This window comes from Coturnix japonica, chromosome 1 (assembly GCF_054131305.1).
Source record: "Coturnix japonica strain WE chromosome 1, WE-NBRP24, whole genome shotgun sequence".
NCBI classification, from domain to species: domain Eukaryota; kingdom Metazoa; phylum Chordata; class Aves; order Galliformes; family Phasianidae; genus Coturnix; species Coturnix japonica.
This window is the reverse complement of record NC_140663.1, coordinates 65,292,867-65,312,797: the sequence shown is the minus strand read 5'-3', so window position 1 is coordinate 65,312,797 and position 19,931 is coordinate 65,292,867. Positions and strand designations below refer to the sequence as shown.

At 36.9% G+C, this 19,931-nt stretch overlaps 1 protein-coding gene across 5 annotated transcripts in view; it reads right to left on the bottom strand.

Annotated features, from left to right (window-relative positions):
• The window catches only part of VWF (von Willebrand factor), a 105,787-nt gene that overhangs the window by 26,407 nt on the left and 59,449 nt on the right, over positions 1 to 19,931 (bottom strand). For 4 of the 5 annotated variants that reach the window (XM_015871491.3, XM_015871484.3, XM_085522182.1 and 1 more), the window contains 7 exons: positions 16,253 to 17,580; positions 15,555 to 15,674; positions 14,522 to 14,665; positions 10,158 to 10,301; positions 9,027 to 9,191; positions 5,860 to 5,903; positions 3,995 to 4,172 (listed from right to left, as the gene is read on the bottom strand). In XM_015871491.3, the coding sequence (XP_015726977.2) occupies positions 3,995 to 4,172; positions 5,860 to 5,903; positions 9,027 to 9,191; positions 10,158 to 10,301; positions 14,522 to 14,665; positions 15,555 to 15,674; positions 16,253 to 17,580 (2,123 nt within the window). Of the gene's footprint in view, positions 1 to 3,994; positions 4,173 to 5,859; positions 5,904 to 9,026; positions 9,192 to 10,013; positions 10,039 to 10,111; positions 10,302 to 14,521; positions 14,666 to 15,554; positions 15,675 to 16,252; positions 17,581 to 19,931 lie in introns of those variants that run through there. The other variant, XM_085522194.1, reaches the window with a different exon arrangement.

Here is a 19,931-nt window from a genome sequence, read left to right as displayed (position 1 = left end):
AGAAAGTTGGAAAGGTAAAAATGAGACAACTCATGGGTTGATATATAAAGGCAGTTTACTACATAAAGAAAAAGGCTGTACATACAAGCAAAGCACGACAAGGAATTCATTTACTACTTCCCATCACCATGCAAGTGTTCAGCCGCTTCCAGGGCTCATCACATGCTGTACTTTCTTTGGGAGACAGATGCTATCACTCTGAAAGTGATTCCATAGCACTTCGGCATCACCAGTAAATCCTCATTAATCACCAGTCTTCACTTAATACAGATATCTTTCCCATAACCTGGGGGCTAAGTCTATAAAGTGTCCACTGAGCTCTTTAAGTCTATAGTTTAGCTTCTGTCTATGCTGACAGTCACCTGGGATAGAAAAGCATGTTCTACGGCATTACAGGACATCAAAGCCAGCTAAGGTCAGGTCATTGTTGCACTTTCACTGCTTGTTGTGAGGCTCATCCTCTTTTGGTTCAAGTGGTTCCTGCTATAGGACTTCCTATAATGTGCAACTCAGATCATGACTTACAAAAATTTAACATTATATCCATCACAATGCCTACCCCCAGCTCCCAGCTCCTTTGGACAAGGCTATAGATCATAATATCATAATTCTTACCATTGCCCCTGGCCTGGCCATGGCATAGCAGGAAGTCTTTAACATGAATCTCAACCATGGTATGCAGTTTAAAGACATATCCATTACCATCTCTACCTCTTGTCCTTATGGACAAGGCTGTGGGGTTTCACACTGCAATGAACTCCTCCACTTGCCCCTGCTCTATCCTGGGTTTATCCATTGGCCACAGACCCTAAGAGGTATAACTGCTCCAGCACATCTTTATCCATAAGCCATAATTCCTCCAGAGGACTAACTACCTACAGTAATGTGGATTTAACCAACACCACAGCTGCTCTGATGCCCATCTGTTCTGGTGTGGATTGATTTGTTTATTAATGAACCACAGCCTGTTCAGAATTATACCCTGCTGCAGCAAGGATTTAGCTATGGACACTTTGAGGTGTACCTGCTCTGGCATGGCTTTTTCCATTGGTTACAGTCCCTTCAGTGGTCCCTTCATATGTCCCTTCAGACACTTGCTATGTGTTGGTCTCATCTGCAACTACAAATGCTTTGACGTATTCTGGCATGGTCTTATCAATGGACATGGACACAAACACTGCAAGAAGTACCTGCTGTGACACAGACTACTCTCTGACCACAGATTCTTCAAGATGTGCTTGCTCTGGAATGAACCTATCTGCAGCCACAGATGCATTAGGGTGTATATGCTCCCATGTGGACTCATATATAGGTCAACGTCCCTCTGACTCAGATTTAGTCTGGAGTACCAGCTTGTCCAGAAGAGCAGTACAGAGACAGCAGTGATGTCCTAGACATCTGCCAGCCCAGGTTCATGGTGACAGCTGTTATCAGAATGTTCACAGGCACAGCAAAATAAGATGGTAAGGAGCAAAGCAAAGGGCAGAACCAAAAGAAGCCACTAACAAGCACAGGACTCGAACATACAATAAGGCAAGAAAGCTCCAGGACAACCACAGGAGCCTAACAGTTATAGATGTTATAGATGTTCAACTGATACATTCTAGCAACTCCACACTACAATTAGATCCGTTATAATCTTGAAACCTTCATGCCTCATGCCAGGTGCCAGAAAGGATTGCTCATCATCGATAATATTCATCCTCAATGCAAACGCCCTCCCCCTTCCTCCTTCTTGACCTCAGCTTTTATTGCTGAGCATGACATCACATGGTATGTGACATTCTTCTGGCCAGTCAGGTTCAGCTGTTCTAGTTCTGTACCTTTCCAGCTTCTTGAACATCGTACCCACTTCCTCCTCAATGGTAGAGTAGTACAAAAAGCTGAAAAATTCTCTACTCTGTATAAGCACTGCTCTACGACAATTAAGAACACTGGTGTTACCAGTATGTATATATATGTTTGTGTGTGTTTAATGTATGTTAATTATTGTTTGTTTATGTATATATCAAGAATGACATCGTAATGAAGAGTAAGGTGTGGAATGTCAGTTATATGATGTTTGTTATCGATATTCTACATCATGACATCATATAGCTCACTGGGAGCTAAAGAGTTAATCCTCCAGTTCCACAGACTGTTGACATTTCCAGGTACCTGGTTCTCAGAAAACTACATATCCCTGAAGACTTTCTCTGTTCTGTTTCCATTCTCCATTTAGAGGGAAATACAAAAGTTTTTGCAAGTCCTGAGAAGTTCCCTTGTTTCTTTCTGCTCATCGGCAGTGTGTGCTCCTTATCCATTTCACTTTTAGCATTAGAGCAAGGCCTTCCGTTTTTTTTTGGATTCTCTCAATTTATTTGATGTATTAGCTTCAATTCAGATTATATTGTACTGTATTGCATTATCTTGCATTCAAATATCATATGTAGTAAATTAACTTTCCCCCTCAGATAGTTGCATCTCTCCTGTGAAGACAGGCAGAGAAAGTTGGTGCTATTTAGTCTAGAGAGGAAAAGGCTCTGGGGAGACCTTATTGTGGCCTTTTGGTACCTAAATGGCTACTATAAGAAAGATGGGAAGAAATAATTAATCAGAGAGCAATGAAGTAGTGATGGGACAAGGAGTACTAGTTTTAAACTAAAAAATGATAGATTTAGATTAGACATTAGGAAGAAATTCTTCACCATAAGGGTGGCAAAGCACTGGAAGCACCTAGAGAAGCTGAGGATGCCTGATCCCTGCAAGCGTTCAAGGCAGATGGCACCCTTTGAAACCTGATCTACTAGAATGCATCCCTGCCCAAGGTAAGATGAAACTCGAAGGTCATTAAGGCCCATTCCAAACCAGATCATTATGTAACTATATGAGACTACATTATCAGCAATTTTTACACAATTAAACTGGAAGAAACAACTTCTGCTGCTTCGCTGTCAAACAATTAGTTATTTGGACAGCGCCCTTTCAACTAAGTGCTACCTCACTCAATCCCAGTCAACAAAAGACACATTGCTATGCTCCTACTGACTGCCTTACCAAACTTCGCCAGTAACAACAAAGAAATTCTAACTTCCCAGTGATCTCCCTTTTATGCTTGTCTGTAAATCTTAGAAATGGTTGTGAGTTTTGGATCTATGGCTGACGTTGGTGTTAATGACATTGTATCAACCTAGTTCCAGTCAGATGTATCACAAGCTGTGTCATCTTCATGAGAAGATAATTATCTTCTCATAAATCGTGGCCCATTAAATTAATAAAGAGATTCACAAACACTGGCTTCTGTTACACAGCAGCAATCTCAACTGAACTACAAACCTCTTCGTAACAACTGACGAATGACATGAACGCCGATTTGAATTTCAAACCTTCAGAAATGCTTTAAGAATACATGAGTTCAGTGCACAGAGTAATATTTTCATATTGGTATTAACACACTTGCAATGAAGAAGACTAGGACAGGTGCAGTCACTAAGACTGTCTTTAAAACTCTAGAAAATACATAAGACATTTTAACTAAAATATTTCAAATATTTATATTAAACAACTGTGTTGTTTCTAAATAAGACAATGAACTAGGAATTGTTCTTAAAACATCCAGTTCTGCAGAGGTTATTTTAAACTGAGATCATGCATTATAAAGAGGTGTGTATATTCTGATACATTCTGAGGGTTCTGATTTACTTTAAAAAGTAATCCTACATCTTCAGATACAAACCCAGTTTTAAGAATTATGTTGAATTTAGCACTTCTCTAAGCACCATCAAGGTCAGTGAAATTCAACAAAGTGTTGAAATTCAGGCTCTGAACTGGTTGAAAATACTACAGGAAACACCTATAAGTTCCAGTCTGACGTTTTAACAAATTTTAGCTGTAATAGTGTATATGACTGGACTGTAAAAATGCAACTTTATCCTTATTGAATTCAGCATTACCTTTCTGACAAATATTTCACATGATGGCAAGGGGAGACATGCACGCAATAATAGATACTCACATGGACACATCCATCGGCAGCCACAAGATTCTTCAACCTTAACAGCAGGAAGACTGCTGTGACATGTAGGTTTTGGCATCCTCTCACAGTTAATTTTGTGACTCTCCAAAACTGTGTAATCACCTGGAAAGCACGTCACAGTGTGGCACTGATCTGGTAATGTCCACTTGTCACCAGGCTAGATAAAGAGACATAAATATTTAACTACTGAAAAGAACATCACCAGGGGATTGAGGGAGGTTGAAGGGAGAAAAATGCAAAACTTGCCTTCTACCACACTCCAATCTATAACCTCCAGATAGCACATAAAATAACACCTATAGTAGCGCTACTCAAGTTAGCTTTGAATAACTAAATAATAGAATGTATTGTATTAAGGACTTCATGAGCAAGAGAAAAATAAATGCAGCACCACTACAGAAAACAGACTTTTGAAATTCTGAGCAAAAGCTAGTAGTCTAGAATAGGAGGTGTTATGCCACAACAAAATGAATTATCTGGCACTACACCTATTTTTAATTTAACCATCCTAAATCATGCATGGATAACACAGTCAATAAATAATTCCCCGTGACGCTTCTTTAAATGACAGTGCCTCTAGTTTTCATATGTTGCAAAATTATTTTAGAAACAGCTCTGAGCACTGGTGCTGAACATTTTATGGAGATCCAGCAGTGGATGTTAGTACAGCAAGGTGATGGGTGACATGTTTTAGCAGTAGTGACAAGAAGTTGTGGGTCACCTCTGCCGGTGCAGATTTTTAAAAGCGCAACATGCTCACTGCTGGTGAGAATGCATAGCTAATGGTGGTGGCAATGTTGAGAAATAGCATTCTGTGGCTAAGAAATTGCTCTGTCATATAGTATAATCGTGCTCTTTGTATTTGTTGTAGTTTCCATGGAAATAAATAGGAGGCACTGCATTTGGAACAACCAACATATTTCCTGCTCAAAAGCATTTCCTTATTAGCTACATCCTTCCTTACATTTAAATGGGGGGGGGGGGGGAGGGGGGGGGGGGAGGGGGGGGGGGAAAGAAAAAAGGAAAAAAAAAAAAGATACTTTTAATGTATTTAAAATTCAAAAGAAATCATGGACTAGAACTCACAACCGACACAATAAAATATGCAAGGCTGTAACAAACTCATGATTACATTTTAAAATGTTTGAAGTATCATGTAGACTTAACAACTTTGGTATCTCACCTGAGATAGAAGGATCAGAATCATTTGTAATACTTCAATAATTCCATACAGAGGATCACTTTCAAGAGACCAGACAATTTTTGCTGGAATTTCTGATAATTTTCTCAGGATTAATAGAAGATCTTATGTAAACTAATGCTAAGAACTCTGATTTCAATTTCATGACTTAAGAATGCATGAATTTTCCTCGAGAGAAAATGATCACATAATAATTATCTTCTCATGAAATTTCCATAAGAAGAAGGTACTTACACTTTCTAGAAGTCCAGATAGTAATGTTACCTTCTCCTGTGTACATACTGTTTGGCCACATGTAGCTTTCCTATAAGTTTTTACTACGTGATTGAAGTGCACATTTTTTAATTTTTTTTTCAGGGAAGGCAGACGTAATACTTTGGCTCTACACTACCTTCAGTCACATTCAACATACTCATACTGATCATAGCAAGATCAGGTATTATTGGATTAACTATCCTTGATATGTATAAAAACCTCTCATCAGTTCAGAAGCCACTGTTTTCTTCCTCAAAAATCATTCTCAGAAAGAAAACCTTAATATTACCCATTGGTTCTTGTTTCAGAACACATATTCAGGTATTCATTGTCCCACATGAACTTCATAACTTGAAAACCATATGGATGCCACACACAGTAAACTTACTTTCTTTTTGTTTCCATCCTCATCTATACATTCTCTGACAGGGTCTGAAAGGGAAAAAAACATCTTTTATACATCTTATTCCCTTATCAAAGCTTAATAAAAGTTATGCCTGTCAAAATACAGACTATTTAATTAAAAGTGTGAATTAGGCTATGTTCTGCTCACAAAGAAGCACAACTACTTGTGATGGGTTCTATGCAATACCAAGCGAAGTATTCACAGGTAGGTCAACAGTCTTATACATAAAGAATAGTATAATTCACCAGCAAGTGAAGGGGTTCTTTGGCTATGCAGCACTATTCATCAAGCAGCCACAGGTGCAAACAATTTGTCTGTGCTCACTAGGACAGCCACATCTCTTCACCATGTGCCCCATCACCAGTTCAAGCTGTGGCCTAACTGTACAAACTGTAGGAAGTGCTTCGTACTCAACTGTGAAATCCCTGTCTAAGTATCCTATCTGAAGATCACAGCATTTGTCCAAAATGTATAACAGAAAGTCAAATAATGAGTATACTTTCCTACTACCAGCTTTACCTTACCTCTACAATGGTGCTGATCCTGAACATACACTGTGAATGACAGGTATTGAATCACTTAGGCTGTGATTTTACATTACTGCCCATACTGACATTGATTTTTGCCCAGTACTTAAAAGAAGATCATAGCTTAAGCTAAAAGGAAGGCTCCAGCCTTATTTCTTATCTGAATCAAAAGTATTTATGCTAATTAACAGGTAACAAGAATTTCCATTCATACACATTTATTAAATGCAGACAGAAAAATACAGAGAGTAATCTCAAGCAAAGTGTCAGCAACTAGTATAAATTTGTGACTGGTATAAATATAGCTGTACTAAGTTTCATTTTCATTACATTCAGATAATACTGTTATGTGTAATTTTTTCTATAACCATTTAGATGTTCATAAACTCACTTCCAAATTATAGTTTCCATGCTTATGTGCTTTCATAACACACCTGAAGTGATATGATACTTAAGTGCTGTGGGATTAGCATGCATCCAGGAAATTAAAACGCTAACTAGCAAATTCCTCATGCATTACTGAATTATGCTAGCATATATAGCTAATATGTTTGTTTCCAGAACAAGTAATACATTTTGAAAGCTTTTGGGAAGTCTTTTAAACCTTTTTAATAGTATTCTTCTTGGTACAGTTCCATTAAAGAAAAACAAACAAAAACAAACAAACAAAACAACAAAAAACCAGAACACTCTGTACAAGAAATTTAACTATATGAGTCTGGAAGGGACAATATTACTTTATGGATCATAAGAAAATTAAATGAGATTAAATACAGGGGAAAAAAGGAAGGAAAAAAAAGGGTGATCATTTCACACTCTGTAAAGATGGCTTTACCATCAACAGAAAGAGCCAGATTTCTCAGATGTATATTCAAATTATTATTATTATTTTTTTAATCATACAATTTGTTTGTTGGAAAAACTGGATGTGGTTTTATAATTAAATGAAGCTTCCACATCTAGTATCAATAGATTATAGCACTGATTGCAATAAGAAAACAGCTACTGATTTCAAATTCCTGTCCTCATCATTTATCAGTGTAATCTAGGGTAAAAACATCAGATATTTTACAGTTTGAGGAGAGGAAGTGGTTCTTCAAAAGCTTATTTAAAAGAAAATAATGAAAATGACAGCTGTTTAAACCCAGAAAATGGCAGCTGTTTGATGCTCTGGAGAGGTTTTAAAATGCCAGAAGCGATCCCAGTGGAGACTAATTGAATATCTCAAAGCTGAACTGTGCATAACCTGCAACTTCCTCACGGAAGTATTTGGCTCTGTTATTTAATGGAGAAATAAGTACTACCAAAGCTGGAAAAATGACTAACACAATGAGACACTGGCTTGCAGAGGGGTTACATAGATGCTATTGTGATAGATGTAATAATAATAAAACAGAAGAAATAAATACTTATGTATACACAGACCAAGGAGGCAAAAGAAAGAAAATAATGGCAAGAGTTGAAATGAAATTTGTTAGGTGAATTTTGTTAGCAGGAGAACTGCTATCTACCAATACATAAATTAACTTATAAAATATTAATATTTAAATACTTAAAATATTTTGCAACTTCTTTCCTCTCCCATACATTGCAGTAGTTGTTTGTTCGTTTGCTTGTTTGTTTTTCTGCATAAACAGTTAAGTCTTTCTTAACTGTTCCTTTTCTTACATTTTCTTAACTGTTCCTTTTCTTACACTTTGGTTAAATACTTTGTAGACTGATAGATACCAATGCTTCGATCTATGCAGAAAAAATATGTTATTTAAAATCACTACTCACAACTAGCTTTTAACATTTTGAATCACAGAATCAGACTTGTGGAGGCTGGAAGGGACCTCTAGAGATTATCTAATCCAACCCCCCTGCCAAAGCAGGCTCCTTAGACCAGGTTGCACAGGTAGGCATCCAAGTGGATCTTGAATATCTCCAGAAAAGGAGAATCCACAACCCCCCGGGCAGCCTGTTCCAGTGATCCATCACCCTTCTCATGAAGAGGTTCTTACATACATTTGTGTGGAACTTTCTATGCTCCTATTTGTGACCATTTTACCTTGTCCTACTACTACACACCACTGAAAAGAATATGGCCTTGTTCTTTTGCCTCCCACACTTTAGGTATTTATAGACATCTTTTTTTTTTTTTTTTTTTTCCCAACTGGAGAGCCCAGAACTGGACACGATACTTTGAAACGTCCCCTTCATTTATTAAACCAGTTGAGTTTTTCTGGTGTCTTTCTGTTAGAGACCAGCCACCATTATTAAGGAGATAATACATGATAGTTTAAGCTCCTTCAGTTTAAAAACTTGCAGAGAACTCATTAGTTGGAATAGAAGTTAGATACATAATGAAAGGCTTCAGGTTCAGTTTTCCACTTCAGTGATGGTGGTGACCTAAGGTTACCATTTTTTAAGACTGCCATTGAAACATTATCAAAGGAGATCTAGTCTGAGTTCCCAGCTCAGGAAAAACCATTGGATTCTTTCTTGCCTGAACTGAAGTGAAAGTTACAGTAAGCAAAATAGGGAGAAACTTTTCAGTACACTGTAGCTCTTTTTCTTCCTTATTGAGTTTCAATTTTTGTTTTTGCTCAAATTATGACGCCACAATTATACTGCACTTACCCATGCAAACTTTATTGATAAATTCACTATTCAATGTGACCATAGTGGATAAGTCTTCAAAATTCTGGAGCTTCATGATTCTATTAACAGTCGATGGCCCAGTCAGAGTCCTGAGCTGTTGTTCATCAAATCCATTCCCAACTCCAATAGGAAACAGGGACACCTCTAGGATAAGATAATAAAAGATTTTCAGAGGACAATGCAGATTTCTCTCTCTCTCTCTCTCTCTCTCTCTTCTCTCTCTCTCTCTCTCTCTCTTTTTTTTTTTTCTAAAAAACTTACTAGGAACATTTTCTTTCAACAGTTACTTTTCCACATATTACTTGTATCACTCCCTCCACACTTAGCATTTAGCAATTTAAGGCAGAAATTGCTACGTTCTAATTAGTGTTAGCTAAAATGAATTCTATTCATCGCCAACATAATAATATTATGTAAGGTCAACAGAATGCAGATACAGATTTACTGGCAACATTCTCACTTTTTTCAGATAAGAAAACAACATATTGAAATTTTTCATTCTGTAGTTAGATTGCAATTGGATTATTTCCAATTTATTTAATTAAAATTTAACAATTGTTATTTAGGCCTTGCTTTATTAAGAACTCCCAGAGTAATCAACAAACGAAGTCACTGTTCCTCAGTTGAATACCTGAAGAAACTGAGGTACAGAAGCTACAGACAGAAAACTTGAAAAAACAGTGATACTAAAACCAAATTCCCATACAAGTCAGTACAGAATCTAACCAAACCCTCCATCTATCTATGAATCTTTCAAGATTCACTGTATTGCAGCCATGTTGAATTTATAGTATTAAATCACCTTTCAGTTGTGCTTGTCTTTCATACGAATATGGAAAATGGAATGCCATTAAACTGAGAAGCCCATATAAGCTGTACAGTTTATAAGCTGTAAGTTTATAAACTGTACTGCAGATTAGTTTTGATCTTACCAGTAATTCAAAGGAATCCTCATCCTGAAGGTTTTCTCAGGTCTGTTTCTTACCAGAACCTTAGATACAGTAAGATTGTATCAGTAAATTTACTGGTGCCTGAATTTTTCAACCTTTGTTCTAGCAAATTACCTAAAAAAACTCTGTTTAAAAATAATGTCAGTGAAATGAGATTTACTGTTCATTCTTGCAGTGAGTGCAGCAGTCTCCACGTTGTCTTCTGATTTCCCTGACATGATAATTATTACCACCTTTGATGCGCCAGGTCTCCCTCCATAGGATTCTGACAGTGCGTTCTGAACTACGAAGTCAATGGCTTTGCCTAAGAATAAAAGATAAATGAAGGAGATGATTGAAGGGGCCTGTAGTGATAGGACAAGAGGTTTTAAAATAAAGAGGGTAGATTGAAGAATTTCTTTACTCATAGGGTGTTGAGGCACTGAAACAGATTGCTCAGAGAAGCTATTGATGTCCCACCCCTGAACATATTTAAGACCAGTTTGGATGATGTCCTGGGCAAGCTAGTCTGATAGGAGTTGTTCTTGCCAACAACAAGGCAGTTGGAACTAGATGATCTTGAAGGTGCCCTCCCCAGCCATTATGAGTTTTCACAGAATCATAGAAAGGGCTATAAAACTAAATCTTATGTTTTATTAGTAGGTTATACACTACTGTAATATTACAGGATTTCTTTTCAAAAGATATTTAGTACCTTCTTTATTTTCTTCCTTGCTACCACATGAGAAAGCTACTAAGTCACTACCAGCATTACTAATACATCCCAAAACAAAAGGTTCTTCCTTCTCTCTACAGTCTCTTACTGAGAAAAAAAAAAATCTGAAGAAATCTTACTGCCTTCCCAAAGCCTCAAGGATAAAGTCATGATTCTTGTTTTAGTAATTACCTTTTCCTGAAGAGTTATCATTCTGTTACACAAAATGAAAGAAGATGACTAATATTGAGAACGTATTTGTTTCCCAATTGCAGAATAATAGTAACATCTAGTGACTGTATTATCTGCCCTCACTGAACACTACAATTTCATACAACATTTCTGGTACGCTGAAGTTGCTCAGCTCCCAGAGAATTCAACCTCAGAAAAAAACACAGACCATCTAAAAGGGGTACCTCCTGTTCTTTAATTTAACATCTGTGAATACTCAGAGAAAATTTTGTTCAAAATCTTAAAAGCTCCTTTGGATTTGGAAATTATCAGGTCAGGAAGCAGAAAGGATAGTATGTGACTGATGTGATGTTCAAGGCAAACACTGAATGGTGAAAAATAAGTGCCTGAGATACTAATTTCTCTGAGTAATTATCTTCAAAGAACTACCAAGCAGTAATCTGCTTGAATAAGGAATTCACCGACAAACTTTGAATAATAAAAACATTTGCAAATCACATCATAGACAGTTCACCAGCAATTCACCAGAATAACTATGCATACCCAAACATTTTGCAATTTATCTTGTTACCCACCCCTCTTAACTGACAGAAGCAAAAATACTTTTACCAAGCTACTGTAAGGACAACCTCTATGTGAAGTAGTGAAGTAGTGAAGTAGTGAAGTAGTGAAGTAGTGAAGTAGTGAAGTAGTGAAGTAGTGAAGTAGTGAAGTAGTGAAGTAGTGAAGTAGTGAAGTAGTGAAGTAGTGAAGTAGTGAAGGGTGAAGTACAGAAAAAGAAAACAAAAGCCTCTGATGAACACACTGAGATCTCATTAAGAATTGCAACCACTGCCACTGAACCAGACTATCATGTTAGTTTCACAAAAACAAAGCCATGTATCCCACTATTTTTATGCTTTTTTTGCATATGTTTTAATTAAAAAAGTAAAAGAAAAAATAACAACAACTTAAAAATAGAATATTTGTTACTCTATATGCATTAACTCTATTATGTATTTAATGAGGGTTTCTCCAAAAGTAATGCCTACTATTTTATGTTCATTCACAACATTAGAGGCAGATGGTTGTTTGTGGTATTAGAGTAGAGATGGAACCTTCTCAATCAGGATTCTGTTACATTTTGTTACTGTGTGAGAAATGGCACCAGAGGGGCAGTCTAACAAATCTGATATGGAAATAAGTATGAAGCAAAGGTGTAGAACTGAATTCTTCCATTTGCAAATGGCATCCACTGACATTTACTGACACTTACTGAATGTTTGTTGAGACCAAACAGCATATGTGAGCATACTGAAGTGGTGGGTGGTGCATCTCAGCAGTGATAGCAGCGACAGTCACCTCCACTAGTACAGATTTCTACAAGTGCAGCATGCAGGCTTTTATTCATCACTGGCAAAAATGAATAGCTAATGGCTGTGTCTGTTCAAAAATGGGGTTTGTAGCTGAGAATTCACTCAATCAGTGAGTTTTATTGTGCTCTTTGCATATGCTGTAGTTTTCATGGAAATAAATAGGAGGAATTACTTTCAAAGCAACCTATGTATATGCAGCCCAAGTCAATGTTTCTTCACTCAGTGCAGCCCAAACAAGCCAAAACATTTGACACACGTGACTTAAGGGAAGGTAGAGTTAGTAATGTGACTCAAACCTATAGCTGACTGAAACAGCTTTGACTGAAACAGGATTATTTTGGTCAGCAAAGATTGCATAAGAATTATAGGATCATGCTTCTGCAACAGGGAAGCCAGCACAGATGAGAAGAAACAAAGTTGGTTAAATGAGAATATTTTTTTATAGGTGTATGGGAAACTTTTGATCACGGCCTGAACATCTGATTGACCTCCTGAGGCAAGCAATGAGTTAGCCATGGAAACACAGGTGAAGGCAATTCAGCTGTGCTACCAGAAGGGGGTGGAGCCTGGCTGCACCCCTCCTAGATCCCATTTAAGGACTGAATGCCGCAAAGGAAGGACTTCTTTCTGGAGGTTGCTCCTTCTGTGGAGTTTTATGCAAACCTTCAACACTGGTGAGCATTTCTATTTATTATTTATTATCTTTCCATTACAATAATCTTTCTTAACCATACATTTGTTTAGTCTCTGTTTACTCACTGATTGTACAAGAGGTGAATCAGATCAAGTTCTTTATAAGCTAAAAAAAACTGCATAGGGCAGTACAGAATTCAAGTAGGGCTTTCTAAACTTTTTCAACAGCCTCTGTGTTTCCAGAGGCTTAATCACAGACAGAGTGAAATCAATGACCATGAATTTCCCAAGGACATAGTTTCTTCTACTCAGCCAGCCATGTTTACATATATTGCAAACTGCAGGATAGGATCACAGTGTCTTCTTTTTATTACTTCGCTGGGAGAAATTATTTATACTCTGTTCCACTTTGGATCTCTATGTTATATTCCTAATCATGGTCTCTGAGTATTTTCCAGTGACATAAATAAATCACTAACAAATATGTCATGTGGCTGCCTCTCCCTTTTCATTTCCCAAAGATTGTTTTCTATTATTCTGCAGCATTGTTTACTATACACATTACCATATAAGATTTCATGAAACTTATCTATTCATATGTAATGGTTTACCCTAAAATGAGCCTATAAACGTCTCATCAGCCATCTGGTGTTTTTATTTCTCCAGGCTGAGAAAGCAATCATGGCTAACCCTTCTGCGAACTATGGAAGTCAGGTTTTGTTTTGCTTTTTTTTTCTCACTTTTCTGTACCAATAACTTTTAACAGCCCAGTTGTAGGCTAAAGATCCTAAAAATCTGTATATACCTCAAACCTTATAGGACCCTGATGGTAAGCTGCTGCCAGAGAAAATGTAGCTCTAGTCCAAAAGAACAAAATTCTCAGGGTATCTGGTGAAAGATCACTGTAGGAGAATAATTGTTTGCTGAACCCTACAATCAATACATGTGTGTACTGAATTTCCACAGATTTAGTGGGAAATCTGTGTTATGTTTTAGCACATAAAAATTTGAACCAGACATGTGTTTCAGGATGCAGATACCCAGCAAATACATTGTTTCACAAGTAATTTTTGGTAGATAATCCCTGCTTCCTGTCACCATTCCCAGCTTTGTGTCAACCTGAGTCCTTGTGGGACTAGCATGGCAATTTGACAAGGGAACAAAACTATGCAACAACACAGTAGTTATGTTCTAATCTGTTTCAAAACATGACTCATTACACCACCCAGCAAAGAGCAGCAAACAGCTGGAGAGGGCAGCTATCAAATCCAGCATTAGCAGCTATGCTGCTAAATACCTCAGTAATTGATTCTGAAAGGTTTATGACCAAGTCTTTACTTTCTGATCAAGTTTTGCTTGTTTGAAAATAAATAAATGTAAATCCTTGGAATTACTTCAAAGTTAAAAAGTAACTGCTGCTCTTCTTTCCAAAATATATTCAGATATAACTGAATTCAAGTCATTTAAAGTTACATTTTACTGAAGAAAATTGAAACTTTACCAATAAATATACATACAGTAGTGATAATAATTGAATTACAACACTAACAAAAATTGGTGATCAGGATCAGACTATATTCACAAGACTTGTTTCTTTTTTTTTTTTTTCTCCCTTCTTGCTTAAACATTAACATCCACATAATCACTCACCCAGTCTGGTAGGACCTTGTTCCCTCTGTTGAATTGAGTTCACCATCTCAACAAGTTTTTCAGTTTCCTGAGGCTTGTTCAATGAAATTTCTAGATTATTTTCCCTGGCATACTGGAGAACAGACACATGAACTGATGTATTGCCTGAAGTGAAAGGCAGAAAACAAACATTTTAAGTAATGCATATGAAGGTCTTACAATAAAAATCTAAAGGATGCATTTTGCTTCTGTTTTGCATTAAGCACAACTAGACAAGGATTTTACATCAGTGTGTGAAAACTGCACATTCGATCAGGGTAGGTCAGAACTAGAAATACAAATTCCAAAGACCAAAACCTTGTGGTCAGGCCAAATCTGGAGCTCTCTGAATTATCCTTTCTTCCTTGAATCAGAACCAAACCTGAACCATTATTTTCAAGTCTTTTGGACCTAATCCAGAACAGAAATAAAAGTGAACATTTATTTTTCTGCTTTTCTTCCACAGAAAAACTGTTTCAGTAATTCTCCATCATTTGACAGGGACATCTTTGCCTATTTGATGCACATGAACCTCTTCAGAGCTACTGCTCTAGCCATTTTTCATCATGATATTCACAAATAAAATATCAAGCCTTTATTTGCCAGAACATCTTGGTGCAGGAGGAAACTAAACTACATCTGAACCAAAAGTTTTATTAGCTGGATTTTTCTCAATGCAAATGTAAAATTTTTTCATAAACTGGAATAGGCCACAAATGGCTTGGGTTGGAAGGGACCTTAGAGATCATTTTGTTACAATCTCTGTGCAATGGACAGGGGTGTCCATGTAGTGCATTGATCTCAAATAGTGCTGAAATCAGGACACAAAGATCCACAGTTGAAGTGCTTTACATAAAATGTATGAATCTAACTTTTCTGAGCAATTTTGCCATCATAAATTTAAAAAAAAATAAATAAATAAAAAATAATAATAAAAAAAAGTGACTTGATTTTGTCTAGTATTAGCAAAAGAATTTGAAAGTCATGTTTTTTGAATTAAAAGACAGGCACATACTGATATCAGCGCTTCCAATAAATGCCCGTACAAAGTTTTTCATTTCCTCAAATTCTGATGCTCCAATACTGGGACTTCCATCCAGAAGAAACATGACATCCATAGGTTTGCTGCACAACTCTGAGTTGGAAGAAAAAATAAAGAGGTTATCTAAGCACAATAACCAGAACTAACATCTACTAATCTATTGGTAGGAGTAGAAAAGGCAGATGGCTGCAGCTGGAGAAAACAAAGTTGAAACAGTAAGCATTGCCTCTTCAATGAAGGGCTCAAGATTTGTATTTCAATTCCATCTTTTCTGCTAATGTTATTTTGCTCTCAGAGGACTAAAAATCAGGAAAACAAACAAACAATTTAGTCACTTTAGGTGAGAGGAACTTTTTTACTTGCTTGAGGTGGATAGATGAGAATGGTCTTTTTTCCTGCTCTTACGATCCATCCTATCTGAAAGCTACTGTATATTTACTGAAAAACATAGCCAAGAACTGCTCAGCCCACAGAAGACTGGCCGCAGGCTGGTGGATGGCACTACCAAACTTAGGTGGAATCACCTGACTCTGGTAAGGATAAATGGTCCTTCATTGGCATTTGTACAAAATATCAATTCAGATATGAGAAATTTCAGATATGTGAAGTAAAAACAGAGAAGACAGGATAGAGGAAACATGTAATTACACAAAGAATACATCCAACTTTACCTGGTATTTCTGTCCAAGATTTATGAGAGCAGCATGACTGCAACACTAATTCAGGTGCTACTTCAATAAGTGTGCTGTAACTTTCCAAGATTATTGGCCTATTAGGCTGACTGATCATTTTGAGCTCTTGGATATTTGCACTGGGAGTTATACCTATGGGAATAACATTTATGCTCATAGGATGTTGTGTTATAACATCAGTGGAAGGACTGGATGACACCATATATACCAAGTGAGGCACATTCTGCCTGCCCCCATTTGCTGGTGTAAATGTATGTTTGGAAATATAGTCAAGGGCATGCCCAGTGTTGGTGGCCTTCCCTCCTTTGTAGGGTATACTCCTCACTTTCTCAATAATACTTTCTTTAGACTGCATTTCCCTTAAGGAATACTCCAGAGTGATAGTGTCTGAATACTGCATGACAGTAACATGAATATTTTCTTGTCCTATATTCATTTCTGTGAGCACCTTCTCAAGGAACTTCTTGATGATATTGAAATTTTCTTGTCCTACACTGTCAGATCCTTCAACAACAAAAGCAATGTCCAGACTTTTTGGAGTGGGATTTTCTGAGAAGCGTGGTGGTACTGTAAGCACCCATGGAGGAAATATGTCATTAGACATTGTTGGAGTGGGCACAGGAGAAACTTCTGCAGGACCAAGATCACACAGATAATCAATTAGGAGATCTCTGTTATCCATTAGCTCCAACACATTGTTCATTTGGAAGGCTCTACTACGCAACTGCTTTTCAATGAATCGAATTTGTTCCACATTAGCATATGGTCCAATTCCCACAGGTATAACTGTGATTTTTTTATTCTTCAAGGCTGGGATGATGGTGCGAACTTTTCCCGGAGACTTGCTTGCTATAAATAGCATTGCAATTTGGGCAGCATTAGTCCTTTCTGCTTTTCCAAACACTTGAAACACAATGTATTTAAGGACTTCAGCAACAGATGCTACTTCATCACCTGTGTATTTTATACTCTGGACAATTTTTTTCATCTGGGACTGTGTTTTGATATCTTTAAGCCCAAGGTAGATTGTAGGCCCAGTCCTATATACCAAAATTGACACGCGGATTTTCTTTTGAGAGATGTGAAGTTTCTTCATCATTTCAGTTACAAAAGTCTTCAGCTGTTCAAAGTCCTCCTCTGACAGTTTATTGGAGCCGTCCAGTAGAAAGGCCAAGTCCATCATCTTGCTGCATGAATATTCACTAGGTGCAAATTCTCTGTCCTCCTCTGGAGTAGGAGTTGTTAGTGTTAGGATTTCTTCCACTGGTTCACAGGACACACAGGATAAATTCTTCCCTTCACATAGACTACAAAAAATCACCAAAACTATTAAAAATATATACATACATATATCAATGCTTATAATAACATACTGCCCACATCTAACAAAAGAAAGTCCACTGGTTACATATATATTAGAACAAAAGCAAAAGAGTGATTTTTTTTTTTCATCCCTTTCCCCACAAGGAATTGTATAGCCAAATCCTATTTAACCCATCCAGAGGAACTGTTTGAGCATGCTTTTTTAAATACAGGAAGCATGTGAAAATATATGGTGTATTTTTCAGAGAATACTCTTCTTATAAAAGCTTTTGGTAGAACATGTAATATCTGTGTCTAGGAACAGTGCGGAAACACTCTGAGCTTGAGCCATGCAGCTACCTACAGGCCTGGTGAACTTAACTGGAAAATGTGGTTTGCTTCACAAGAAAGAAAAGCGATGAGGCACCTAATACAAAGAAAAATCCTAGAGTTGTCTCTGATAAGATTTAGCAGACTTTGTGAGGAGGCTTAGCTTACTCAGGTTTTAACCTTAGCAAAAGAAAAATGTAAGCAGCTTTCTATCCACATCTAAATTGTACTGGTTTCCTTTGACTTTTTCTGACTTCATTTTGCATTGAATAGCTCTGGTACATGTTCATCCGTCAGCAGAAAAAGAGTTTGTACTCACAGTTGTGCCCTCTGCTAACCAAGTATGTCTCTATATTCATCCTCTATGTTTTTTAATGTCTGTTTCATTGTCTTCTGTATTGCATCTGTTTTCTCTTATTCTTCTTGTCTTCCCTCACAGTGTCTGCTCACCTCCTTTAGTACATTATTCTCTTCTCCCTTCCATCTCAGGTCCTAGTGTTCTTTGCTTCCCAATGCATCTCTACGTTTTCCAGTGCTAATCCTTTCTTAATCCTGTAAGATTTTTCACTTCTGTCACTCTCCACCTTTTAGGAACTTGTTTATAATTCATTTCTTACTAACTTTAGCAAAGCTTTAACACTTCTGCTCTGCTAATTTCTAATGCTAATGCTAATTTGCATTATTTTCTTTGCTTCGCTTATCTCACCAAAGATCAGTACATCTGTACTCATGAACAACGTAGTTCTGATTCAGTAAAGATATTTTACTTGTATTACTGATCTCTGTAAGATAGAGAACATGGCAAGTATATGAAGGAGTAAGGATTAAAAAGTACTCATTTTAGCTGCCAGAGAAAACCAAGGACTGAACAAGTCAGTGCTAGAAGAAGGTATCATTTTTTTTTCAGGAAAATACATCATTTTACATGCAGCATCTTAGTTTTAAGTTCTCCCAGGGCTATGTTATTTTCAAGCTGCTTTGAATGTCTTTTTAACTGAAGAATGCTCAGATATTTTTTGCATTAATGTATAGCAACAGAAGACCTATTATTTTAATCTTAATATGAACAAGATTTTTCTAGTTTCCGATCTCCTTTGAATGTTTGCTATAAAATTTATTTTGCACAATATCTTTTATTGTTTATACAGATGGTGTAGGCATTCTAAATTAGGTGACAACTATGCAAAAAGATGTTTCCCTACTGAGGTAAGTTATCCTAATACTCCTCAATCTTTTGTGAGCAGCAGCCAATGGGACCAACATTTAAGAAAAGTTATTAAGAATTTCAAAATTTAGGGAACATAGACTCGTTTGTGAAGACTCTTTCATGTATACAGTTGATTTACTGATGGTTTTATTTTCTTCTAATTATTGACCAGCCTAACAGACTCATGTCTTGGGTTTATAAAGCAGATGCACACTACCTCCAGCCTTTTGCTAGAGCTAAGTATGTTAGTAGCTAAGGTGTTAGTATGGACTAATATCTGCTGCAGTTTTACAACTCAGTTTCTGTCAGATAAAATCAAATTACACGATGGAAAGGATTTTTGTATTCACAGCATTAGGAGTTATTAGTTAAATTATCCAGCAAAAGAGTAGACAGTAGAAGCAGGCCAAGCTTTCAGGTAATAAAGAACTTCGTGTAATATGCTATTTAGCAGAATACAGTATGAAAATCTGTCTCTGCCACTTTGAAGAGCCTAATCCCACATAATGCACAGAATAGTGCATGCTTACATTAATTTTGTAATAGTTAGAAATGCATGCATACAGGATCAGACCACAGGATGTCATCTTAAAATCTCAGGGAAATTATTTTTCCAATTATGCTACACAGTTCCAACAGTTTATAATCTAGAAACTTCAGGATGGAGTGCATTTTTTTTTATTTTGCACTATACATATAGAATTTGGTTTAGTACCAGCAGGAGAAAAGAGTTTTGATAACTTCATTGATGTTGAATCACACCTTACAACAGAGAATGACTTAAATTAGTGGGGCTATCATATGCGGGAAAGGACATTG